At 44.0% G+C, this 27,917-nt stretch overlaps 2 protein-coding genes across 9 annotated transcripts in view; one reads left to right on the top strand and one right to left on the bottom strand.

The window, feature by feature from the left end:
- ATG3 (autophagy related 3) overlaps positions 1 to 11,055 on the bottom strand; it is a 63,107-nt gene extending 52,052 nt beyond the window's left edge. Inside the window, exons 1-5 of the mRNA XM_056558197.1 lie at positions 10,918 to 11,055; positions 10,735 to 10,832; positions 7,563 to 7,604; positions 4,141 to 4,190; positions 918 to 988 (exon numbers count right to left, since the gene is read on the bottom strand). Of these exons, the coding sequence (XP_056414172.1) occupies positions 918 to 988; positions 4,141 to 4,190; positions 7,563 to 7,604; positions 10,735 to 10,806 (235 nt within the window). The 5' untranslated portion in view covers positions 10,807 to 10,832; positions 10,918 to 11,055. The remainder of the gene's footprint in view (positions 1 to 917; positions 989 to 4,140; positions 4,191 to 7,562; positions 7,605 to 10,734; positions 10,833 to 10,917) is intronic.
- Positions 11,056 to 11,169: 114 nt separating this feature from the next.
- SLC35A5 (solute carrier family 35 member A5) overlaps positions 11,170 to 27,917 on the top strand; it is a 49,252-nt gene continuing 32,504 nt past the window's right edge. For 6 of the 8 annotated variants that reach the window (XR_008888908.1, XR_008888909.1, XM_056558193.1 and 3 more), the window contains exons 1-2: positions 11,170 to 11,296; positions 23,338 to 23,493. Coding sequence is in view for 6 of the 8 variants with exons in the window: in XM_056558193.1 (XP_056414168.1) it covers positions 11,224 to 11,296; positions 23,338 to 23,493 (229 nt within the window). In the remaining 2 variants the exon portion in view is untranslated. Of the gene's footprint in view, positions 11,509 to 23,337; positions 23,494 to 27,917 lie in introns of all 8 variants that reach the window. The other 2 variants (XM_056558194.1, XM_056558195.1) reach the window with 2 other exon arrangements.

The raw sequence follows: 27,917 nt of genomic DNA, 5'->3' as shown, positions 1-27,917 counted from the left end.
TCAATGGGATTAAATTGTATTTAATGGAACCAATCTTCAGATTTTACCCTCTGCTTAGCAGAGCGTTATATAGGGTAGAGTCTTTATCCTCACCATCCCCGGGGGACACTCCTGCCTGCAGGGATGGTGAGGATATGAACTTATAAGATGCTCCCCGCCGATCCCGTAAGTAGTCCCCTGGGCTCCTCACCTAGTCCTGTGTCTTTGGCCGGTAGTGACGCCCCCTCGGCTTCATTAACGGGCCACGTCATCGCTCTGCTCACTGAACAGAGCAATGACACGGCCCGTCAATGAAGCTGAGGGGGCGTCGCTGCCAGCCGAAGACACGGGACTAGGTGAGAGTAGCTCTCCGACCAGGGGACTATTTACGGGCGCAGCGGTGACTATTTTATAACTACATCTCATCACCATCCCTGCAGGCAAGAGTGTCCCCTTTGGATTGTGAGGATTAGGATTTTACCCTATATAACGCTTTGCCAAGCGTTATGGGGTAAAATCTGATGATTCCATTTAATTTAGAATTTTATATATTATTAGATTAGATTACCCTTAAGATTCAAGCTAAAATGTCATTTTAAATGTAAACAGCACTGTGTGTCATGGTATGTCCTAAAAAATTGATAAAAGGCTTCCTACTAAATTTTTAGATTGTATTTATGCCAGGTCTGAAATTTCTGCATATTTTCCGTTGATGCAACTTTTTTTGATGCAACTTTCCAATAAAAGTCTCAGTTGCTTTTTAAGCTCTATTGTAGACCATTTATTATTTCTGCGGAGAAGGGCTCTAAAGCAAAAGTCGCATAAAAAGACACTTTCTTTGAGACAAATATAGACCGTCTAAACAGTTTAATAAATGTCCCCCAGTGAGTTGTATTTCCATGGATGTTTCCAAAGGCAGATGTATAGCTTGTGCTTACCATTCTTTGTCATAAGAAACTGCTTCTCACTGGGAAGATACGGTTTAACTTTTAATTCTTCCCCAGCTGCCCTAAAGGGAAAAAAAAATGTGTATAACAGAACAGACACATTTTTATAGTAGGTGCAAAGGTCTTGGTTAAAAAATAGTGCTCATCTGGACGCCATGCTCCTTCCTATCCACGTGCTATATTTTTTAATGGTCAAACCATGTAGCTTTACAGTAGCAAAAAAATGATGGCTTCAATACATAATAAAGAGTAAAACATAGCCCCATCAGACAACAACAGATTAACAAGAGCTGATACAGCATGACAATAGAAATACACAGGTTGAAGTGAAATACATAAAATGGTCCTCAAACTATCCATAAGGAAAGATACAAAGGAACAGACAAAAAGATTGGCCTAGCCAAAAACAAAAAAGAGCAATAATAAAATAGGGATCCAAACAGGGGTTAAGTGGCTGGCACTGCTTAGGCTTAGTGAAGTGAGGGCTATTCGGTGGTGGGTCCGGTAAAGATAAAGTTGCCGATGGTGGTGCTCTATTGTGCGAGTTAATACAGTTCATAAAACACTAATCATGTAGAAAAATAATACAATGGCACTTACCACTAGGGGTGTAAGAAAAAAAATCGATTCACTCGATTATCGCAATTTTTCATTTGCCGATACTGTATTGATTCAAAATATTTTTCAATCGATCCTTTTAGGGATGTGGCATTCGTATCTCCTGACGCCCGGGACACGCAGTTCCGGGCAACGGGCAGGGGAATTTTCGTGCAAGCATGGCCGGACCTGATAAGCATGACAGCGCTCTGGGTGTATGGAGCGGGCTCCCGAATCATGCCCGCTCCGTACTCTACTGAAATCAGCCGGGGGCCGCCGCTAATAGCCAGCATGCAGCGCTCAGCAGTCTGTATGGAGAAGGCTCCCGACTCCTGCCCGCTCCATACTCTGCAGCCCCGAGCTATTTTCAGTAGCCGGGGGCCGCAGCCAATAGCCAGCATGCGGCGATCGCTGCGGATGGCTATTAACCCTTTAGATCACCACTGTCAAAGCTGACAACGGCGTCCAAAGGGACCTGTGAATGCTCACTGGTGGGCTAGTGGGGTGGATCGCCGCACCCACCCCCCCGTAGTGCGATCGCGGGCGGGCAATCCACTGTGGAGGTAGCCGGAGGGCTTACCTCTGTTTCCTGCTGTCCCTTGGCTCTGTCATTGATAGATCCTGGCTGGACTAGGCTCTATCAATGGATCACAGAGCAATGGAGTTCAATAGAACTCTATTCATGTGTCTGAGGAATCTAATGATTCCTCCTAAAAGTCTAATAAAGTGTATAAAATCACCCCCTATTCCTATATAAAAACATGTAAACATAATAAAAATAAACATATTTGGTATCACTAGGTGAGTAAAAATCCCAATATATATTTTTTTCAAACAGAATCGGGATATATCGCGATATATCGTCTCGTAAACAGAATCAGGATATATCGGGATATATCGTATTATCATACGTGTATCGCGATACGTATCATATCGCCAAATTCTTGCCGATTCACACCCCTACTTACCACAGTACTGTCTTCATAGCATCTTTATTGTAAATGTTCAGTGCGGTATATCCTGGTATCCATCCATAGCGTTCCAGACGCCAGTGTGTTCAGTAATGGGGTTACTGAACACACTGGTGTCTGGACACACTATGGCTTCATGCCAGGATGTACCGCACTGAACATTTACAATAAAGATGCTATGAAGACAGTACTGTGGTAAGTGCCATTCTATTCTTTTTCTATGTATTTATAAAAAAAATAGGGACATGCAATGATGGATATCTGGGCAATAGGGAGAAGACATCCAGGGCTCCCTAATGGTATTAAAGTGGTTCAACGTTGATACGGTTTAAGACCCTCGCCGCTAACAGTATAAATTGTGAAAGGCAAAATAAAATATATAGTTGGGTAACCTGCTGGGCTTATGGCCTAAGAGGAAAATGGGGGGGGGGGGGGGGTTTGGGGGAAGTTAGTGAGAGGCGGTATTGCAAGATACTGTCAAGCATATCATGGACTTTTGTCAAGAAGGAGCCCACTACAGGGCAGCTTCCCCATATATGGTTCATAGTACCTCTCAAAATGCAACCTCTAAAGCACAGCAGAGAGACAAGCGAATAGATGGCTGGCCTGTAGTCATGTCAAAACCCTGTGGAGAATCTTAAGGGAGGTCTACATGAGGGCTGTCTGCCAAGTCCCCTTGCTTACCACAGTGCAAAAGTCCCCACAAAGTAAATCCTGTAGCCCAGTGAGTTTGGCATCTGACTACCATTAAAACGGAGCTGCGTCAACCCAGAGGTAAAAAGAGTATTTAAACGGAAAAGTAAGAGAGGTGAGAGGGAGGAGATCAAATTTTTGTTGTTGTTCTTGTCATCATACAGTGTTATACAAGCTATAAAAAGGTATATAACATGAACAAAGCATGCACCATGTTCATACCATGGTGCATGCACCAACTGAATCCATAGAGCCCTACTGATCTGACATATAGTCATGAGAGTGCCTTTTTACATATTTGGGGAAGTCATGCATCACACTGGACAGCACGGGGAAGATTTATCAAAACATGTGTAGAGGAAGAGTGGTGTAGTTGCCCATAGCAACCAGATTGTTTCTTTAGTTTTTAAAAAGGCCTTTAAAAGATGAGGAAATCTGGTTGCTATAGACAACTGCCCCACTCTTAATCTCCCCTGTACTGTCCAATACAATGCATACCTTTCCTAAGTATGCAAAAAGGGCACTCTCATGACCATATTTCGGGTCAGTGGGGCTCTATGGATCCAATTTGTGCATGCTCAATGGTACGACAGGAAGCTTTCAGTGGGTGCAGCCAATACATTTAAAAAGGGTTGATAGCTTCTCCTTAAAGCTATGTTCACATGGCAGGATTTCTGCAGTATTGTGGAAGTTGGACAGAATTCCAGCAGAATTTATGTGCACTCAAAACTCAACAGGTCTTATGTTTTTGCGAGATACAGAATTTCAGATGCGGAAATTCCACTGTGTGAATGGGACATCGGAATCCTATTGAAAATAATGTGCAGGAAATTTCGGCAGCATTTTCGGGGGAATTTTGCGGAGTGAACATAGCCTAAAAAAGGTACTATAAAAACTGTACAACCTTTGACTTTGCCTATGTGTACCATGGAATGAATAAATAAATTACTTGCCATTGCCAAGTAGGGCAGTGATGAACCAGGTGATCACCGGCAGCCAAAAACTGTGAAGAAAAATAAATAGATAAATAAATAAAATAAATAAGTTGCATGAATGTATACTTTTAAATGTTCAATCACTTTTATTCCACATATTTACATGTGGATACACAGAGTGACAAACTTAAATAGGCATTGTCACTTTAAACAATTTTTGACAAGTCAAAAGGTTTGATTAGTATGTGTCTGAGTGTTCAATTCACAACTGATAACTGCTCAAAAAAAATAAAGGGAACACTTAAACAACACAATGTAACTCCAAGTCAATCACACTTCTGTGAAATCACACTGTCCACTCAGGAAGCAACACTGATTGACAATCAATTTCACATGTTGTTGTGCAAATGGAACAGACAACAGGTATGATATTAATTGGTTCCAGGAGAACCATCATATGTTGAAACCATCATATGTCGAGTACATATGTCTATGTAAAAATGGTAATTGGTTCTGGGGCCTTGGAACCATTGTATGTTGAATACATATCTCTATGGGAAACTGCTAATTGGTTCTGGGATGACCATTGTATGTGGAGTGTTTAACAAACCAGGGTGCCTCCAGCTGTTGCACAACCACAACTCCCAGCATGCATGTACAGCCATTGACTGTCTTGGCATGCTGAGAGTTCTAGTTTTGCAACAGCTGGAGGCACACTGATAGGGAAACATTGATGTATGGGGTGTATAGTGTGTATATGTATTGTATGTGATGTGTGACATCACATACAGTACTGTACAGTTCTTTAAATACCTTCAGGGGGGACAGAATGTCCTCCATTACGATGCTGCCGACTACAGCTCTATAGGAAAGGAAGGGGAGGGGAGCCGGCAGCTCATTGGATGCCTGCAGCAAGATGCTGCAGGCTATTGGCTATGGCTACACTGGGGGGCGGGGCTTACACGGAGCTCACAGTGGAAGCCTGTGTGAGTTAGCAGGACAGCATGTGAGTAACAGGAGGCAGAACGGGGCACACGGGAACATTAAACAACTATCTGTCAGTTGCTGAAGTTGTCAGCGCTGTCAGATAGCTGTTTGTACGATGGCCCCGGCACACAGCAGCATCATAGGTCGATGCTGCCTTCAACATACGATGGGCTCTGAGAGGCCATCATATGTTGAAATGATCATACGTCGGGGCCATCACAAGTCGGGGGGTCACTATATATATATAAAATTGGTGAAGTGAAATTGAAATAGTAAAAGATAATTTTGCAGATTTGGTGGTTTTCTTTTCTACTTCAATTACCCTTGTGGTTGAGATAACATGTTGTTTTGATACTTTAGGCCGCCTGATTACAGCAATACCAGATTTGCATAGTTTCCGTCATGTTTTACAAATGTAAAAAAATTCTGAACTTTTTAGAATTGTTTTAATTGCCATATTTTGACCCCTGTAGCTTTTATTTATTTTTATTTTTTTTCGCATACCAGGCTGTATGAGGGCTCATTTTTTGCGCCATAATCAGTTTTTTGTATCGGTACCATTTTGGTATTGATCTGACTTTTTAAATCACTTGTTAACTTTTTTTTCTGGGATATTATAAAAATTGCAATTTTGTGGTTTGGTATTTTTTTTTATATTTACGTCATTTACCGTACGGGATACATAATGTTATATTTTAATAGTTCGTACAATTACGTACGCAGCGATACAAAATATGTTTATTTGTATTATGTTTACATGTTTTTATATAGGAAAAGGGGTTGATTTGAACTTTTAACATGGAAGGGGTTAATGTGTATCTTTTAAACTTTTATTTAAAACTTTTTTTTTTTTAAACACTTTATTAGACTTTTAGGAGGAATCATTAGATTCCTCATACAGATCAATAGAGTTCTATTGAACTCCATTGATCTGTGTGCTCTGCGATCTATTGATAGAGCCTAGTCCAGCCAGGATCAATGACAGAGCCACGGGACGGCAGGGAAACAGAGGTAAGCGGCTACCTCTATAGTGGATCACCCCCTGCAATCACACTGCAGGGGGCAATCTACCCCACTAGCCCACCAGGGAGCACTCACATGTCCCTTTAGATGCCGCTGTCAGCTTTGACATCAGAGCGCCCCCACGCTTGTCAGGTACGGCCCTGCTTGGGCCGGAAAAATTCACTTGCCCGGCGCCCGGAACTGCATGTCCCGGGCGTCGGGCGATAGAAATTCCACATCCCTGCCACTTCTCAGTTCCTATGATTCCTGGCTGATGTTTTGGTCACTTCTGAATGCTGGCGGTGCTTTCACTCTAGTGGTAGCCTAAGACTGAGTCTTCAACCCACACAAGTGGCTCAGGTAGTGCAGCTCATCCAGGATGGCACATCAATGCAAGCTGTGGCAAGAGGGTTTTCTGTGTCTGTCAGCGTAGTGTCCAGAGCATGGAGGCGCTACCAGGAGACAGGCCAGTACATCAGACATGAAGGAGGCCGTAGGAGGGCAACAACCCAGCAGCAGGACCGCTACCTCCGCCTTTGTGTAAGGAGGAGCACTGCCAGAGCCCTGCAAAATGACCTCCAGCACTCCACAAATGTGTATATGTCCACTCAAACGGTCAGAAACTCCATGAGGGCCCGACGTCCACAGGTGGGGGTTGTGCTTACAGCCCAACACCATGCAGGACGTTTGGCATTTGCCAAAGAACACCAAGATTGGCAAATTCGCCACTGGTACCCTGTGCTGTTCACAGATGAAAGCAGGTTCACACTGAGCACATGTGACAGAGTCTGGAGACGCTGTGAAAACGCAGCATGTAGAGCCTATGGCGTTTTTTAGTAAAAATTTAGGAATTTTTCTTCCATAGAAGTCAATGGGAGTGAAAAAACGCCATTAAAAGTGCTATGTGGGCTTTTGTGACTTATTTTTCACCTGTGCAAAAAAGAGACTGTTCCCAGGAAAGGCTGGAAAAACTGCCAAGCTGCCAAAAATGCTATTTCCACACAAATGGCGTTATTTAACATAAAAAAAACTCAGGACAAAAAAACAAGTGGAAACTTAGCCTAAGGCTGGCTTCACACTACAGAATCTCCTGCTGGATGAAATATGGCCAGAGATTCCGAGACCACAGACAGCAATGTCTGCAGAGCTGAGGTCCGCCAGAGCATCGAATGAGTTCAATGTTCTGGTGGTATTTTGTTGAGGGGATTTTCCTTGCAGAAAGTCCGCCTCAAACTCTGCAGTGTGCACTGTGCAGCGGAATCCCGTTGCCAGCAAATGGAATTTCAAAACGGAATTCTGTTTAAAAATTCCATAGTGTGAAGCTGGCCTTATAATTTCATTCATAGGGATAACATTTACTGGTCTATGACACACATAATATTTCTACATACATTTCACAAAAATGTAAAATAAATGAAAATTTTAAAAACAAGGCCAGGACAGCCACTCACCTCTTCAGGCGTTATCACTCCTGTCTCTTTAAATTTTGACTCCTATTTGAAAAAAAAAAAAAAAAAAAGTGAAGTCAGGTATTTCCTCAAATCGGCTATGGTGCTGTCTTTGAGGTTTTCTCTTATGTAGATTTCTAAGATGTATGTTTATGGGTCATTTTGTGGTTCTATTTAACCAGCAAAAGCTTGCATAGGATTGCTTGAGGTTTTCAGTAGACAGAGCAGTGCAGTTCTGCAATGGTGTAAGAGTACCTTTCATAAAAAAAATGTTTTATATGTTATAGCTGATTGTATATAGAACAACTTTGTAATTGGATTTTATTAAAAAAAAGAAAAAAATGCTTCCTTTAATGTGTATTTTCATTTTGAAAATGTGGCCACTAGGGTTCTCCCTAAGAGTCCTTGGCTGCAAGCTTTTTCATTGATTTCGGACTCACGACGGCCTGGCAGTGAGTCCGAAATCGCAGCGCAGGATGAGCACATGACGAGCTCAGCACAGCTCCCCGCACCGGGGACAAGCAGGGCCCTGCGCACCGGGGACAAGGAGGGCCCTGCGCACCGGGGACAAGGAGGGCCCTGCGCACCGGGGACAAGGAGGGCCCTGCGCACCGGGGACAAGGAGGGCCCTGCGCACCGGGGACAAGGAGGGCCCTGCGCACCGGGGACAAGGAGGGCCCTGCGCACCGGGGACAAGGAGGGCCCTGCGCACCGGGGACAAGGAGGGCCCTGCGCACCGGGGACAAGGAGGGCCCTGCGCACCGGGGACAAGGAGGGCCCTGCGCACCGGGGACAAGGAGGGCCCTGCGCACCGGGGACAAGGAGGGCCCTGCGCACCGGGGACAAGGAGGGCCCTGCGCACCGGGGACAAGGAGGGCCCTGCGCACCGGGGACAAGGAGGGCCCTGCGCACCGGGGACAAGGAGGGCCCTGCGCACCGGGGACAAGGAGGGCCCTGCGCACCGGGGACAAGGAGGGCCCTGCGCACCGGGGACAAGGAGGGCCCTGCGCACCGGGGACAAGGAGGGCCCTGCGCACCGGGGACAAGGAGGGCCCTGCGCACCGGGGACAAGGAGGGCCCTGCGCACCGGGGACAAGGAGGGCCCTGCGCACCGGGGACAAGGAGGGCCCTGCGCACCGGGGACAAGGAGGGCCCTGCGCACCGGGGACAAGGAGGGCCCTGCGCACCGGGGACAAGGAGGGCCCTGCGCACCGGGGACAAGGAGGGCCCTGCGCACCGGGGACAAGGAGGGCCCTGCGCACCGGGGACAAGGAGGGCCCTGCGCACCGGGGACAAGGAGGGCCCTGCGCACCGGGGACAAGGAGGGCCCTGCGCACCGGGGACAAGGAGGGCCCTGCGCACCGGGGACAAGGGGGGCTCTGCGCACCGAGGACAAGGAGGGCTCTGCGCACCGAGGACAAGGAGGGCTCTGCGCAGTGACGACAAGCAGGGCTCAGTGCACTAAGGACAAGCAGGGCTCAGTGCACTAAGGACAAGCAGGGCTCAGTGCACTAAGGACAAGCAGGGCTCAGTGCACTAAGGACAAGCAGGGCTCAGTGCACTAAGGACAAGCAGGGCTCAGTGCACTAAGGACAAGCAGGGCATCTGTACAGTGAGGAAAAGCAAGGATCTGTGTACTGAGAACAAGAAGGGCTCTACAAACCCCCACCAGGCGAAGTGAGGGTGGAAGCAGTCCCCCCCAGCAAGGTTCAGTGACGTAGCACCTGCTGAGGCATGCCCACATCCTCCTTCTAGCAGTTCACACTATGTGAGCAATAAGAGAGGTAAAATACAGAGCTTTTTAAAGCTTTTTCTAAGGGCAGAGGGAGGGGGGGGGGGGGGGTGTTAGGTGTAGTTAGGGAACACAGCCTTAGTTAGTTTAGAAAAGTTTATTTAGTGACAGGAACTCTTTAAACTGTCATAAGATAATGGGGGAAATGTATCAATCAATTTCTGACACTTGTACTCATTGTAGCACAAATCTAAGTGTTCAGAGCAAGTCCATGATGTTCTGATTTAAATAAGGCTCTGTTCACACTGTGTTTCTGTAGTACATTAGAGGTATGTGTCATTATCTGGTCAGAAAAGTAGTGCTGACAGAAATGGTAAAGCCACATTCATTTTAACAGCCCGAACTGAGTCGCCTGTTGACTCTGAACGTAATAAACTGGCAAGTCAGTTCATTGAACAAGTCATTCTGCTTTTCATGCGTTTACATTTCCCAGATGCGGACTGTGTCAAAGACATCTCCGGGAAGTCAGAACACTTGGAAAGTAGAATATTTTAAGACTAAATCATGCAATGGCCAAATCATTAGGTTCCGTGAATCTTTCTGTTAATTTGCTTCTAAACAGGAAGCTTTATGCTGGAGCACTCATACTAACAGCAGCACTGGGGTAGGGGGGGGCAACTATTACTAACAAGGCCACTATGGGGGGGGGGTGACTATTCCTAACAGGGGCAATATGACTAACATGGGGAAAATGGGGTGGGGGGCTATTACTACTAACAGGGCCACTAGGGGCAAACTACTATTACTAAGAGGGTCACTATGGGGGAACTACTATTACTAACAGGGTCACTATAGGGGGGCACTATGGCTAACAGTGGCTCTATGGGGAGGTACTTTTATAAAGGGGCACTCTCTACAGAAACCTAGGGCCGCTGTGCAGTGGTGCATTTAGGCCTAGTTGTCTTTGCTATAGGATGGGATTGGCGGTGTGGGATTCAGCATGTACACTATGTTTTTGTGCTTGTGCCCCTGGTTAAGAAACAGGATATTCTAAGCAACATTAAACCGTTATTCGTCAGTGACAACCTTCTCGGGTAATGCCAGGTAAAAGGGTAGACCTGTCCTATGGCACAATCCAGCAGGGGAGACATAAAACAAAGTGAAAGGAGAAAAGGAAAGCAGATGTCCTTAGCAATTGTGAATGGGGAATAATCCAGGAAGACGTTCTAATGCCCAAGATGAAAAATTGGGGCACACTGACGTGACTGGGGCTGTAGGCATTGTAGACTATGTAGGGGTCATATCAGTGGGTGAGCACATATAGGGCAGCTGTCACCAGATGGTAGAGACTACATGGCCCCAGGGAGGCAGCACCCCACTGATATGTAAGGAGACACAGTGCCCAGTCCCATAGATGCCCCTGTCTAACCAGGGAGGGCATACCTTCAGCACGGGGGTCAGGTACTCGGCCACCTCCAGCGCCTTGCCCTTTACAGTGTTAATAACGCTCTGCATGGCTCCTCTCTCCCCGCACAGGGGCGCTGTATAAAAGAAGACAACAGATCACATGAGTAGTGCTGACAGCTACTAGAGAGGGGGCGCCCATCGCCATGGCAACAGTCTCACCTGCTAGCACGGTCTCTCAGGGGAACCTATCCGCCCTGTTCCTCTACCTCTGTACCGGTCACATGGTGGCGCCACGCCCGGAAGTATTTTCTGCGCCTGCGCAGAGCCATGTGGGCAGGGCTTTAGGCGTGCACTTGTGAAGTTTAGTTTGTTTAAGGTTTTAACGTAACGTAGTCACCTGCGACAATACAACAGCGCCAATACTGTGTGCTTGTCAGCCAGGAGATTAGCGAGCGCTTCACAGTTATTTGCTTGCTAGCAGGGATTGTCACAGCCTATACCGTTTACATTTACAAATCTGATCTCATGCCTGTCCAATGCCGAGAGCGAGGTTTGGGACGCGTGACGTCAGAACCCGGAAGTGTGCTGGTTACTGTAGGTGTGTGAGGCTGGTATCGAGGAGATGTGTGGTGGGATGTGGGGCAGGGAGGCGGTGACGTGTCTCTGTGTCAGCTCCAGGTTTGGCACTGCTCAGGTAAGGACCATGTCATTGTGCACATAGTTGGTACGGTCCTTGCACTCATCACCAGCCTTCCCCTATACATGGTGAAGCCTCACCTGTCCCAAGGCTTCTGCACACAGATCTCTATGGTAAGAACGGGCAAAGTATCCCAACATATGGCAGATGTCAGCAGTGGCGTCCGGTCTGTTATGTGCATGTCACGTGATGGTCTGGCGGTGTTTCTCGGCAAGGGTGCCTCCAGCTGTTCCAAAACTACAACTTCCAGCATGCTGAACAGCCTTCTAGCAGCCTTTTAGCCAGGGTGCTTTTTAGTTGTTGCAAAACTACAACTCCCAGCATGCTTGGACAACTTTCTAGCAGTGTTTCTCAGACAGGGTGGCTCCAGCTGTTGCAAAACTATAACTCCCAGCATGCCTGGTCAGCCTTCTAGCAGGGTTGGGCTTATTTCACACTGCAACACATTGGCCCTCCTTTACTAATAGTAGAGTTTAGGTTTCTTTGTGGGTTTTAATTCCCCACAATTTATTTTCCACGGTATTTACAAAGGTTTCCCTACATTTTCCTTTTTTTTTACACATGCTCTGATCTGTAGGGTTTTCCTCAGCTTAAATCCACCACATTTTATGTGTAAACCTTAGTAAATATGTTGGGTTTTTGGGAAAATGTCAGGAACACGCCCCTTTTCTGAGACCATGCCCCCTTTCCCTTCAGGTTTTCTTAGCAAAATGAAGTTAGTCGTTTTTGTTTTTTTCTGGCGCAAATTCTGGCGCAGACAGAATTTCTGGCGCAATGCGACAGAATCTGCCGCACAACCCAAGAAAACATGTCGGGTTTGCAATAGTAAATGAAGGCCATTGTGACACGGCAGTGTGACGTCCGTCGGGTAACCGGGTGAGAATAGCAGGAGGAAGAATACATCATGCAGCGTTTTTTTCCTCCTGCTACTCCCGTCAGAAAACAAGGGAGCCCGACGGACCCCATGGCATCTGTCAGGACCTGTTGTTTCCCATTGTGCCCTGTCAAAAAGAACGTCCACTAAGGCACACAAAAAAAATGCCTGACTGATGTTTGTTGAAACAGAAGAGGTACACTGCTAGATATGCTGCAGATCTTTTGCTGGTTAGTCCATATGTACACTGCTCAAAAAAATAAAGGGAACACTTAAACAACACAATGTAACTCCAAGGCAATCACACTTCTGTGAAATCACACTGTCCACTCAGGAAGCAACACTGATTGACAATCAATTTCACATGCTGTTGGGCAAATGGAACAGACAACAGGTGGAAATTATAGACAATAAAGGAGTGGTTTTGCAGGTGGTGGCCACAGACCACTTCTCAGTTCCTAGGCTTCCTGGCTGATGTTTTGGTCACTTTTGAATGCTGGCGGTGCTTTCGCTCTAGTGGTAGCATGAGACGGAGTCTACAACCCACACAAGTGGCTCAGGTAGTGCAGCTCATCCAAGATGGCACATCAATATGAGCTGTGGCAAGAAGGTTTGCTGTGTCTGTCAGCGTAGTGTCCAGAGTATGGAGGCGCTACCAGGAGACATGCCAGTACATCAGGAGATGTGTAGGAGGGCAACAATCTAGCAGCAGGACCACTACCTTCGCCTTTGTGCAAGGAGCAGCACTTCCAGAGCCCTGCAAAATGACCTCCAGCAGGCCACATATGTGCATGTGTACACTTAAACGGTCAAAAACAGACTCCAAGAGGGTGGTATGAGGGCCCGACAACCACAGGTGGGGGTTGTGCTTAGAGCCCAACACCGTGCAGGACGTTTGGCATTTGCCAGAGAACACCAAGATTGGCAAATTCGCCACTGGGGCGCCCTGTGCTCTTCACAGATGAAAGCAGGTTCACATTGAGCACATGTGACAGAGTCTGTAGACGCCATGGAGAACGTTCTGCTGCCTGCAACATTCTCCAGCATGACCGGTTTGGTGGTGGGTCGGTAATGGTGTGCGATGACATTTCTTTGGGGGGGGCCACACAGCCTTCCATGTGCTTGCCAAAGGTAGCCTGACTGCCAATAGGTACTGAGATGAGATCCTCAGACCCCTTGTGAGACCATATGCTGGTGCGGTTGGCCCTGGGTTCCTCCTAATGCAAGACAATGCTAGACCTCATATGGCTGGAGTGTGTAGTAGTTCCTGCAAGAGGAAGGCATTGATGGTATGGACTGGCCCGCCCGTTCCCCAGACCTGAATCCGATTGAGCACATCTGGGACATCATGTCTCGCTCCATCCACCAATGCCACGTTGCACCACAGACTGTCCAGGAGCATGCCCAGGCGTTGTAGGGAGGTCATACGGGCACGCGGAGGCCACACACACTACTGAGCCTCATTTTGACTTGTTTTAAGGACATTACATAAAGTTGGATCAGCCTGTAATGTGGTTTTCCACTTTAATTTTGAGTGTGACTCCATATCCAGACCTCCATTGGCTGATACATTTGATTTCCATTGATTAATTTTTGTGTGATTTTGTTGTCAGCTCATTCAACTATGTAAAGACTAAAGTATTTCATACGATTCATTCAGATCTAGGATGTGTTATCTTAGTTTTTCCTTCATGTTTCTTTTGAGCAGTGTAGTATGTGTAAAAATACCCCTATGAGGTACCATATGGAAACCTATAGAGTCTACATAACACTGCCAGATTCCTAACCCCTGCGTTTTTTTCTTTTTTTTTTCTTTTTTTTTTCTTTCTGCATTTAAATTTTTTCCTTCTTTCTGAGGGTCCAGGCTTCATGTCCCTGTTCAGGCACCAAAAATAAAAAAATTTCCTTCTCAACTTCTGACCCATATAACGGGTTGTTTTTTGCATCACTAATTGTACTATGTAAAGACGTCACTCGTTTTACCACCAAATCTCTGGTTAAACAAAATAAATGTGTGCGTTTATTTATTATTATTTTTTTTTTGGGGGGGGGTGGGGGGGGGGGCTTTTGCTTTGATTGTATGTACGTAGAGCACTTTTCTGTAAAGATGACCATTATCTTTATTCTCTAGGTCCATACCATACATCAATTACTACAGTACCCTATTTGTGTAGGTTTTTTTTTTAACTACTTAAGAAATAATAACTTTTTGTGCAACAATTAGCATGCATAAAATTGTCCTCTACTGACCCCTATAACGCTTATTTTTTTTATGTGTATGGGGCTAATTTTTTATTTTTTGTTTGTTTTGATGGGTCTTTTGATCACTTTTTATTCATTTTATTTCTGGAATATGAAGTGACCAAAAATTAGCAATTCTAATTGGCTTGAATTTATAGGGTGCTTTTTTTTTAGCTAGTTTTTATATATGGCAATCTCTCTGGCGGGTACTGTATGTAGATGAACCTTCTGTCTGGTACTTTCTTTGGAGCCCCCTGTCACTAGAGTACTCTCTGAAGGAGTTAAATCTGGCCAGCACAGTATATCGAAGGGCTCCTTGGTCGGTGATATTTTCAAGTAGTTCCTCTGTAAGGTAGGGCAAAAGGGTTCCCTTTTAAAGAAACAGTCACAGACCTATTTGTTTAGGCATAGTAATCTTGGGGGTTCTGATGTACTCTTGGTGGTGCTATTACTTTTGGCAGTGGCTGGTCACTGCTGGTGGGAACATGTGCACGTTATAGGTCCCAACCTAGCAGACTGCAAAGTATCTGTCCAGTCACTTCACTCATGATGTAAGAGAAGATTGGCAGATTCAACCATGACATCAGATATATTAGATGGTTTTGCTTGCACCAGGTCTCTGACCTGATCCTGACAGTCATTATTCTGTCTACAGCTATTTTTTGTGCCTGTAAATTATAATTCCAGGTGTAGGTACCATAAAATGACAGCACAGTATACCAAATATAGGTCTAAAAAATTATAGTATACCACATTTGCTTTTATTGGGAAGAACCCGGTATGACTGGATGACATCAAATTTGTTTCTGCAGCCTAGAAAATGAGTGTAGTCTCAGAGCTTTCCTAGCTTGCTGTGCAGCCTGAGACAAAGCATCATAAGTCAGGTGCTGAAAGGTGGCTTGGCTGCTTTGTCTGTTGTGTATGAAGCGAGCCCCCTTATGACGTTACTGGCGCACATGTGCATGCATTCATCATCATGTAGATCTACAGCGTGTTTGTCAGGTGGTTTTGTGCTGCAATGGGATGGAAATAAGTCACCTTCCACATTGAAACACAGGATCCTGGGGATAGTAGTCTTAGGGAGGCCACAGAAACAGGAAGTAGCCAATTCCCCAAAACAAGCCAGCAGTGTGATGGAGGACACAGGACACAGTCATTTACCACCAACACAAGCACATATCCTTGATAAGCATGACCATTACTGTATGACACTTAATTACTAAAGTCACATTATGTTGGATAACCCCTTTAACCCTCCATAATGAGGTAATTTTGGGGCTATCACTATTCTTAATGCTGTTGGTAAGCCCCTGAAATTCTCCTCCTGAAATTCTCCATGGGATATTTAAACAATGAAAAAGAATTTAAATGGCATGTGGGGAAGAAGGGTGTTATTTATGTACTTGCTTTGGAAGGTGCTATGTCAGCAGAAAGAAAAACAACAACAAGATCACAGCAAGGAAGAAGTTACATCCAAAAAAAACTCTGGTCACAGCTGTGAACTGATGATTACTAAAGGCAGGGAGAAGAGGGAATAACGTTCTGGAGGTATCATTGTGTACATAGTAACAATACAAGTATTTACACAATGGACAGCTGCTCAGAACTTTATGGGTGGTCAGTTAAGAGGGAATCCTTGATTTACCTTTCAGGTACAGTGTGGACCCTCTGGAGGAGACAGACAGGCTCATTATAAATGTATACAGTCCAGGCTTTCTCTCCTGCATACCACCATGTAAGCCCTAATCCTACTTGCTGTATTCAGCCTTGTTTTCTCTTCTGCTAGAGATGGAATTCCTCGAACAGGTGGTAGATAACAAATTGCAGGAACACCTAATGCCAAAACATTTTCTTGGGTAAAGAATAATTTTTTGGTAGATGAAGGCATGAAAAGTATGTGTGAAATATATATATATATATATATATATATATATATATATATATATATATATATATATACTAACATGATTTACATCTGCAGTATTTCTGTGGTAAAAATATATATGTTGCGGAAAGAGATTTCTTGGGGTATGTACATAAGTATGGTATGTACATAAGTATTTCGTGCTAGGTTTTATGACAAGGAAAGTTACAAAACTGTATCTAAAATGCATGCAGAATTGTCTATTTTAGCTGTGGGTTTGCCATGATTTTTATAATGTATTTGATACAGATTTATTCTATCATTGGTCAAAGGGAAGAATCTGTGAAGAATTTTTTTAAATCAAAAATTGACATGTCTACAGCCATACGTGGCAGGTTTATTTCCGCAGCAGCAAATGTGAACCAAATAATGCATATAATTTTAAAGGAGATGTGCAGCCATAGACATTTATCCACTATCCGCAGGATAACTGACTGATCACGGGGGCCGGAGGGTGGGACCCACAGTGATCTCCTGTACGGGGCTGCTGCTCTCCTGTGTAGAGGGCGTGTAGGCCACAGCATGACACCACGGCTTACTCGCTCCCCCACTATGTATCTCTGAGAGAGGGGGAGATGCAGCATTCGTGCATCCCCGCCTCTCCCATAGAGCTGTATGGAGGGGGCGTGTTGTCAACCTCAGTGAGGTCGACGACACGCTAATTAGCCGTGCATACCACGGTAATGCCGGGTCCCCGTACAGGAAATCGTGGACGACCCCCCACGATCAGACACTTATCACCTAAATTGCGGATAGGGGATAAGTGTCTTTGGCTGCAGTACTTCTTTAATACAGAAACAGGGAGTCCTTTCTATGCACACTCTCTGCTTTTAGACAGGGGTAAGTGACTATGCATACAGTACTGTATGCATTACTGCTTACTACTGGACAATCATGAGTACCCAGGCAGGTGATTGTACAGTGAGCTGGGTTGCATACAATACCATATGCATCAATTCTTACTTCAGTACTCAAGCAGGGAGTCCAGAGATTAACAAAAGCAATGTATATGAAATCCTCAGTTATAAATTTTGCTGTAAATATAAAGTATATTCTTCGCAAAATTAGTCAGTTAACTTTAGTGGAAGAAAATCAGCAGGAAATCGGACACAACAATTGACATGCTGAAGATTTTAAAACCTGTTACTGTGTTGTTTTATTTCTCAGTGTATGAGTGATATATATGTGGGTGCTTTAAGTCAATGAACTGCAGCGGGTTTTGTGGGGCCAGAGACCGCCGCTGTCACCCGCTTCTCTCCCCCTGCCTGTCCTGGGGTCCTCCCTAGTCCAACCACCACCGCTGGCCCATTGCCTCCCCCATCCCCGGTTTTACAATTACCTGTTCCCGGGGTCCGCGCAACCTCTGTCTCTGGCGGCGTCCTGAGCTGTCGCTGTGCGCACTGACGGTGACGTCGCGTTGAGAACGTCAGTCGTCATTGCGCTGTGCAGCGCGCAGGACGCCGCAGGACGTCGCAGGAGCTAGAAGTAGCGTGGACCCTGGGAACAGGTAATTATAAAACCGGGGATGGGGGAGGCAATGGGGCGGTGGCGACGGTCTCTGGCCGGGGGGGCGGGGCATTATCAGCATATCGGTCGATCCCTACTGTAAATCCCCATGACAGATGAATGACACAGTATGTATACACATGATATACATCCCTACGTAGGTTAAAATGAACAGTGATAATAAAAATTACAGTTCTTTACTTTTGTTTCTTTTCTTTCACTTTGGTAGGAAAAATTGCTACTGGGGACCTCTTTGTAAATACCTGGAACCATTTTTCTTCTTTAACAAAAATAAACATAAATACATAAAAACTTTCTTGGCAGTATTATTTCTTGTAAACACGACCCTACAGCCTTCTTATGACTCTAATAGCCTCCAATTTGTACGGAGCTGTAATAGGACATCCAAAGAAGTCCATTTCATATTGATGTATACTGAGTGTGAATGCACCCTTATCCTAGGCTACTAGGAGCTCATCGACGCTGCAGATCCTATATTATTAAAGGGGTACTCCGGTGAAAACCTTTTTTCTTTTAAATCAACTGGTGGCAGAAAGTTAAACATATTTGTAAATTACTTCTATTAAAAATTCTTAATCCTTCCTGTACTTATTAGATGCTGAATACTACAGAGGAAATTCTTTTCTTTTTGGAATGCTCTCTGATGACATCACGAGCACAGTTCTCTCTGCTAACATTATTATTATAATAATAATAATAACACTTTATAAATGGTTGTCCTTAGTGGGATTTGAACCCAAGTCCCCAGCACTGCAAGGCAGCAGTGCTAACCACTGAGCCACCATGCTGCCCTTAGCATACATCTGCTATGCATGGTTGCTAAAATGGACAGAGATGTCAGCAGAGAGCACTGTGCTCGTGATGTCATCAGTGTTCCAAAAAGAAAGGAATTTCCTCTGTAGCATTCAGTAGCTAATAAATACTGGAAGGATTAAGATTTTTTAATAGAAGGAATTTACAAATATGTTTAACTTTCTGCCACCAGTTGATTTAAAAGAAAAAAGGTTTTCACCGGAGTACCCCTTTAACCCCTTAAGGACGCAGGACGTAAATGTACGTCCTGGTGAGGTGGTACTTAACGCACCAGGACGTACATTTACGTCCTAAGCATAACCGCGGGCATCGGAGCGATGCCCGTGTCATGCGCGGCTGATCCCGGCTGCTGATCGCAGCCAGGGACCCGCCGGCAATGGCCGACGCCCGCGATCTCGCGGGCGTCCGCCATTAACCCCTCAGGTGCCGGGATCAATACAGATCCCGGCATCTGCGGCGGTTCGCGATTTAAATGAACGATCGGATCGCCCGCAGCGCTGCTGCGGGGATCCGATCATTCATAACGCCGCACGGAGGTCCCCTCACCTTCCTCCGTGCGGCTCCCGGCGTCTCCTGCTCTGGTCTGTGATCGAGCAGACCAGAGCAGGAGATGACCGATAATACTGATCTGTTCTATGTCCTATACATAGAACAGATCAGTATTAGCAATCATGGTATTGCTATGAATAGTCCCCTATGGGGACTATTCAAGTGTAAAAAAAAATGTAAAAAAAAAAGTGAAAAATCCCCTCCCCCAATAAAAAAGTAAAACGTCCGTTTTTTCCTATTTTACCCCCAAAAAGCGTAAAATTTTTTTTTATTGACATATTTGGTATCGCCGCGTGCGTAAATGTCCGAACTATTAAAATAAAATGTTAATGATCCCGTACGGTGAACGGCGTGAACGCAAAAAAATTAAAAAAGTCCAAAATTCCTACTTTTTTAATACATTTTATTAAAAAAAACATTATAAAAAATGTATTAAAAGTTTTTTATATGCAAATGTGGTATTAAAAAAAAGTACAGATCATGGCGCAAAAAATGAGCCCTCATACCGCCGCTTATACGGAAAAATAAAAAAGTTAGAGGTCATCAAAATAAAGGGATTATAAACGTACTAATTTGGTTAAAAAGTTTGTGATTTTTTTTAAGCGCAACAATAATATAAAAGTATATAATAATGGGTATCATTTTAATCATATTGACCCTCAGAATAAAGAACACACGTCACTTTTACCATAAATTGTACGGTGTGAAAACAAAACCTTCCAAAATTAGCAAAATTGCGTTTTTCGTTTTAATTTCCCCACAAAAATTGTTTTTTGGTTGCGCCATACATTTTATGATATAATAAGTGATGTCATTACAAAGGACAACTGGTCGCGCAAAAAACAAGCCTTCATACTAGTCTGTGGATGAAAATATAAAAGAGTTATGATTTTTAGAAGGCGAGGAGGAAAAAATGAAAACGTAAAAATTAAATTGTCTGAGTCCTTAAGGCCAAAATGGGCTGAGTCCTTAAGGGGTTAAAGAGGTTTTCTGTGGTAAAATCCCTATTTCTTTTGTAAATGCTTGGCTCTACTCATGATGTCTAAAGTTACTGCTGTCTCATGTAGGTTAAGGATTAATAAAACATCAAGCACATAGGGGGAGATTGAAGAAAAACATGTAGAGGAAGAGTGGTGCAGTTGCCCATAGCAACCAGTCAGATTGCTTCTTTGTTTTTTGAAAAATGAAAGAAACAATCTGGTTGCTATGGGCAACAACGCCACTCTTCTGGTACACAGGTTTTGATAAATCTACTCCTATGTGCCATTTCTAGAAAGCATTCGTTGATGACTGCAGCACCCTTTGTTTGGCTGCAGTCACTGACGTTTTCCCCAGGCTGCTTCCAGTTTTCTTTAAATGGACACATACATACCAGAAAGAAGATATGCACAAATACTATTCTCTTTTGGGTATGTATGTGTCCTCCACCCTTGTTTTTGTGATACCAGTGTGAGCTTTTTCCCCATGTGTATTGAGACTTGAATATACTGATCCACTCAGATGTTATATTAAATATTACTGTGATATGTGGTTGCATGTAGTGTCACCCTTTGTTCTTTTCTCCCTGAAGGAAGATTCTGCCCCCCTTTTTTTTTTTTTTTTTTTTTTTATGTCAATCATTTTATATTAATAAACTATATGGGGGATATTGATCAAAGCGGTCTATGTCCCGCATCAATATAGACCAAACTAAAGCCGGTCTATTGTGCGCCCAATTTATCAAAGGCGTACGGCTCTTGATAAATTCTGCGCACAGACTTCGGGATCTAGGCTTTAGACTGTATTTAAACCTGCTCCAGTATGGTCTGACATTTCGGCGTACTTCCAGGCGATGCGACTTGTCGCTGAAAAGTCGCTTTTGATAAATTCAGCACCAATGCATTTTCCAATACATTTCCATCTAAAATAGACTTGCATGCATCATGTTCTAAAAATCCTTTAGAGCAAAAGTCGCAGAAAAGTCGCACATATTTAGACTGCGACTTTCTGTGCGACAAATTTAGACAGGAAAAAACTGTCTAAATCCTTTGATAAATATCCCCCTATATTTTTATATAGTACACTGCTCAAACTAAAAGGGAACACTAAGATAACACCTCCTAGATCTGAATGAATGAACTAATCGTATGAAATACTTTTGTCTTTACATAGTTGAATGTATTGACAACAAAATCACACAAAAATTATCAATGGAAATCAAATTTATCAACCCATGGAGGTCTGGATATGGAGTCACACTCAAAATCAAAGTGGAAAACCACACTACAGGCTGATCCAAGTTTGGTGTAATGTCCTTAAAACAAGTCAAAATGAGGCTCAGTAGTGTGTGTGGCCTCCATGTGCCTGTATGACCTCCCTACAATGCCTGGGCATGCTCCTGATGAGGTGGCGGATGGTCTCCTGAGGGATGTCCTCTCAGACCTGGACTAAAGCATCCGCCAACTCCTGGACAGTCTGTGGTGCAACGTGGCATTGGTGGATGGAGCGAGACATGATGTCCCAGATGTGCTCAATCGGAGTCAGGTCTGGGGAACAGGCGGGCCAGTCTATAGCATCAATGCATTCCTCTTCAGGAACTGCTGACACACTCCAGCCACATAACGTCTAGCATTGTCTTGCCTTAGGAGGAACCCAGGGCCAACTGCACCAACATATGGTCTCACAAGGGGTTTGAGGATCGTATCTTGGTACCTAATGGCAGTCAGGCTATCTCTGGCAAGCACATTGAGGGCTGTGCGGCCCCCCAAAGAAATGCCATGCAGCACCATTACTGACCCACTGCTAAACCAGTCATTCTGGAGGATGTTGCAGGCAGCAGAATGTTCTCCACGGCGTCTCCAGACTCTCACTGTGAGCCTGCTTTCATCTGTGAAGAGCACAGGGCACCAGTGGAGAGTTTGCCAATTTTGGTGTTCTCTGGCAAATCCCAAATGTCCTGCATGGTGTTGCGCTGTAAGCACAACCCCCACCTGTGGACGTCAAGCCCTCATACCACCCTCATGGAGTCTGTTTTTGACCGTTTAAGTGGACACATACACATTTAAGGCCTTCTGGAGGTCATTTTGCAGGGCTCTGGCAGTACTCCTCCTGCTCCTCCTTGCACCAAGGCGGAGGTAGCGGTCCTGCTGCTGGGTTGTTGTCCTCCTACGGCCTCCTCCACGTCTTCTGATATACTGGCCTGTCTGTTGGTAGCGCCTCCATGCTCTGGACACTACGCTGACAGACACCGAAAACCTTGCCACAGCTCGCATTGATGTGCCATCCTGGATGAGCTGCACTACCTGAGCCTCTTGTGTGGGTTGTAGAGTCCGTCTCATGCTACCACTAGAGTGAAAGCACCGCCAGCATTCAAAAGTGATCAAAACATCAGCCAGGAAGCATAGGAACTGAGAAATGGTCTATGGTCACTACCTTCAGAACCACTCCTTTCTTGTTGTCTGTTCCATTTGCACAACAGCATGTGAAATTGATTGTCAATCAGTGTTGCTCCCTGAGTGGACAGTGTGATTTCACAGAAGTGTGATTGACTTGGAGTTACATTGTGTTGTTTACATGTTCCCTTGACTTTTTTGAACAGTGTATAAGTGACTCCAATTGTTGTTTTGGGTTGACAACATATATTTTAGTGACTGACTGAAAACATGGATCTAGTCTTCCAGCACTTGCACTTACAGCTGGACGAGGCTTCACTATTGGAAATTGATTCTTTGAGTTTTTATCTGAACAGAAAGATTACACCCAAAAAACTGTAGTCTATGGGGGAGATTTATCAAAACCTGTCCAGAGGAAAAGTTGCTGAGTTGCCCATTGAAACCAATCAGATTGCTTCTTTCATTTTTGAAAAGTCCTCTGAAAAATTAAAGTAGTATTCTGATTGGTTGCTAAGGGCAACTCAGCAACTTTTCCTCTGCACAGGTTTTGATAAATCTCCCCCTATGTCCGTGTAGCCTATTGCATAATGACCAGGTTGATGATCTTCATTCACCTCCTCATGTAAGATTTATATTTCCTTAGGAAATGCTGGACTGATTTTGACGACAATGAGGAACAAGACTTGTATAAACTCATCATGGTTCTCAAGATCCACTTTGCACACCTTTCTTCTTGGGTTTACGTTTGTTGGCCTCGGATCGAGCCGTGTCCTTTTGGTGAAATTCTCCGCCAATGAGGGTGGGTTGACTTTTTCTTGAAATAATGTTTATACTGTGTTGTAATTCAACTCTTGAATGACCACTGTATAGTATTTTTACTGTGCCAGTTGAGGGGACTCAGGTGCACCGCTTTTTTACATAATTTCATTGTTCATTTTTAATAGTTCCTTATAGAAAATACATATTTTCTGTAGAGATCTATTAAGAAGATATTAACCCCTTAACAACCTGCTCCCTATATATACGGCGCGGCCATGTGTCAGGTCCATGAAGCGAGCTCAGGAGCTGAGCTAGCTTCATATCCTTTCGGTCCTGGCTTCTATCAGCAGCCAGGACCCGCAGCTAAAGCCGGACATTGTCGATCGGGCCGGTTGCCCGACATTAACCCTTAAGACGCCACAAGCTGCATCTAAAAGGCCAAAAATACACTCCCGGCAGCTCAGCGGAGATGATCGGGATCATCACAGGGAAATCTTACCTTCCGATCAATTCTCCAAGGCTCCAGTCAGCCTCAGCAGGCTTGAGCAATGGAGTACCAATAACACTGATCAATGCTGTGCTAAGGCACAGAATTGAGCAGTGTATGCAATCTAATGATTGCATGTAATAGTTCTCCATGGGGACTAAAAATAGTGTAATAAAAGGAAAAGAAAATAAAGGGGTACTCCACCCCTAGACATCTTAACGCCCACTGGGAACCCCCACGATCTCTACTGCAGCACCCCATGTCATCTGCTACACGGAGCGAACTTTGCTCCGTGCCTAATGACTGGCGATACAGGGGCCGGAGTATCGTGACGTCACGCCCCGTCCTCTCAATGCAAGTCTATGTGAGGGGGCGTTGGGGCCGCTCACATAGACTTGTATTGAGGGGGAGGGGCCGTGATGTCACGATACTCTGGACCCTGTATCGCCCATCATCGGGCATGGAGCGAAGTTTGCTCCGTGCAGCAGATGTCACAGGATGCTGCCGGAGAAATCGTGGGGATTCTCCTAGCGGCGGGACCCCCCCCCCCCCCCCGCAATCAGACATCATATTCCCTATCCTTTTGATAGGGAATACAATGTCTGGGGATGGAGTACCCCTTAAATAAATGTGATTTAACCTTTTCCCTAATAAAAGTTTGAATCACCCCCCTTTTCCCATAAAAAAATATATGTAAACAAAAATAAACATATGTGGTATCGTGTGTGTAAATGTCCGAACTATAAAACCTAATGTTAATTAAACCGTATGCTTAAAAAAAATACTAAAGTCTAGAATTGCGTATTTTTGATCACTTTGTATACCCTAAAAATTTTTTTATAAAAAGCGATCAAAAAGACCCATCAAAACAAAAACGATACTGATAAAAGCTACAGACCACGGCACAAAAAATTAGCCCTCATATAGCCCCGTATACGGAAAAATATAAATTTTATGGGGATTGTAGGTGCAAAATTAAAATCTCTTATGATTTTTACAATGTGATGTGGAAAAATCGAAAGTGCAAAAATGAAAAAACACGAAAAACTCTTAACGTACCTGTCATAGTACAAAAAAAAAGAAAAAAAGTGATGTTACTCAGGGCCCAATCCTGATCATGTGCATATAATTTTTATGTGTCTCGGACCTATATATCCAGAGATATAAGCATTTATCTGCTGGTGAGTTACTTTTTCATTGTGCAGACTGGAGGTGGCGTGTCAGTCTGTCTCCCTCACAGGAGCAAGCCTGTGCAGTCAGCCAATCAGTGCTCTCTACTCTGTAACCCTTTCCTCTCTGGTTTTATGCTGTGTCATGTGTCAGAGGAAGATGCTTGGAGCTTGCCTGCAGTAATCAGAAGACATTATGGTGAATTCATCACAGGATAAAATGTATAAATATAAGAATAGATCTTTATAAAATGAGTGCAAGGATTTTTTAGATAAAAGTACAGCATTTTTATGAATACCTGTTCTATCTGTTTTATCTTCTCCTAGTAAAGCTGGATGCTAATCAGCATAGCTGTCACTATGTGTGTCATTCATCTTTCACTGACTCCTGAATGTCTGATGAACTTCTGTGTCATTCAGGAGTCCGAGAAAGCTTTGACTATTTCAGCATGCTGGGAGTTGTAGTTTAGTAACAACTGAAGCTGCAATGTTTGAGCAGTGTTGCCTCCAGCTGTTTTAAAACTAAAGCTCCCAGCATGTCCACACATCCTTTATCTGTAGTTTTGCATACACAATAGAAATCTCCTATATTGGATACCGGTATGCTTTACGGCCGGTATCCAGTATGCTGTAAAATCTAGACTAGTCTGTCTGGCTAAAAGACAGGCGACCCCTAGTTGTGGCTATTTTGAGCTTGAATTTCAGGTGAAAATGTAATATTTTTTTTAACAGGTGTATATTGTGAAATGTCATATTATGAGTCCTGCAATATATGAAAAGTTTTTAACAATAACAGTGCCTCTTTAAAGGGGTACTCCGCGTTTGGAACTATGATGTCACGAGCTCCCAGCGCTGGCTCCAGCATTCGGAACAGTTTGTTCCAAATGCTGAGCAGCGAAGTAATGAAAATGTGTGAAAAAGCAGTGCATCTGACTCCCCCCCCCCCCCCCCCCCTAATCTCACACAGTTTTTTTTCTTTTATCTTTTAAATACTAACAACATATTTAAAACATAATAAGTATATATTTGGTAGAAATGAAATTGTAAGAATCTTTTAAAATAAAGTTAACATGTTAAATGGGCACTGTTTTAAATAACTGCATGAATCAATAGTACAAGTTTATATAACTTTGTAATAATATCTTAATTCATTCCGAAAAATAACTCTGTTCTGTTGTGTCTTTACAAGACGGAATAGCAGTTCACTGAGGGATCAATTAGCATGCTGCCCATGCAAGTCAATTAAGTGGGACGCAATAAAGAGGGAGATGGGAGGGAGAGTGACTGGAGAGAGCCAGAAGCAAACGGAGAGGCTGCAAAAAGACTGTTCAAGTTTACTGTATTAGATCTCACCCCAGTTTTTGATTCATAGCTTAGACTGCTCTGTAATGTCCTTTGTGCTGCTTGGAATTGTTAGGTTATAAAATAGAGATCTAGAGAAGCAGGATCTCCTCTTCTGTGTTAGTGCAGTTTATAGGCTACATCATTGAGGATAGGCTCCACCAACTAGTTCAGGGAAAACTGTAAATTACAAATGAAGTAGACAGAGCAGAAATGGCATATAAATGTTTTATAAAAACAAGCATGGAAATCTCTCACTGGCCCAACATCTCCAGCATGACAGCCTTGGATTTCTGCACTTGTTTGTGCTGTCACTGCATGGAAAAATAAGAATATGAATGAAGAGGCTGTGCTACAGAAGGTGGCGGGCATAGTGATGCGTTTGAGGCCTAGGTAACTCATCCAGTGCACCAAGGATGCTAATGGCATATCTACAATAATGAAGATTTATATAAAAAAAAAAAAAGTGCAATGGATGATAATAAAGGTACCACTGTGTTCAGCGCAGCAGGCACTATTTCCCATTACAAGCAAGTTAGTATAGACTTACCTGATAACCGTTTCCCTTTTACCCCTTCCCATATTCCAGTGTACACATACCGTAGTTACAAAAGATATTATAGAAGTCAGCACTTGTGGTTTATGATTTGACAAGAACAGAAAGACCTCTAGATGACTGTAAGTGACCGACCTATTACGTAACTCACTGTCTAGTGGTGCACTGGTAGCTTGTGTACCTGAGGACCTAGACTTGCATGAAAAAGACAATAAAGACAAACACTTTGAGACTATTGTCAAGTTGTGTGTATATATCTATGTGGTGTATTTTATATATAGAATATTTTTTTTTTTTTTTTTACTTGAATGATTTTTTTTTTTTTTTTTTTGTGGTTTATAGTTCTGCGGCTCTGCAATAGTTCTTGTTTCCTTAGTAACTTTTCTCTGCTAACCTTAATGGCTGTGCTTTATTGTGCTGTCAGACATGTACTTCTGAATGTCTGGTGATGCATACATTCCTCTATGCACACACTGGAAATATATTCACATTAATAATATGGATTTATTTATTTTTATTCTACAATAAACATCCTCTTTGCAGGTGCTTGGTAAGACAAATAAAATTGAGCATAATTATTTTATTAAGCGGTTGCCTGAAAAAAAGATAGGGTTCAGACACTGCAGCCAGATTATGACCAACACTTAGCTTCCATGCAGTTTGGCTGATAATGACCATGTGGAATTGTAGCAGAATGGAGTTTACTGCTCAGCCATTAGCAATAGAACTGTTTGTTCTGCAGTCACAATGTGACCGCAATGTGGAATCCCAGCGTAAATCTGAACAGTCACTATCTGACCAGTGGGGGTTCAACATCAGAGATCCTACACAGATCCCTAGAATATGAATGAATATATATATATATACTGTATTTATCGGGGTATACCACGCACCGGCCTATAACACGCACC

This window comes from Hyla sarda, chromosome 2 (assembly GCF_029499605.1).
Source record: "Hyla sarda isolate aHylSar1 chromosome 2, aHylSar1.hap1, whole genome shotgun sequence".
NCBI classification, from domain to species: domain Eukaryota; kingdom Metazoa; phylum Chordata; class Amphibia; order Anura; family Hylidae; genus Hyla; species Hyla sarda.
The sequence above is the reverse complement of the archived record's forward strand: the minus strand, read 5'-3'. Positions and strand labels throughout refer to the sequence as shown.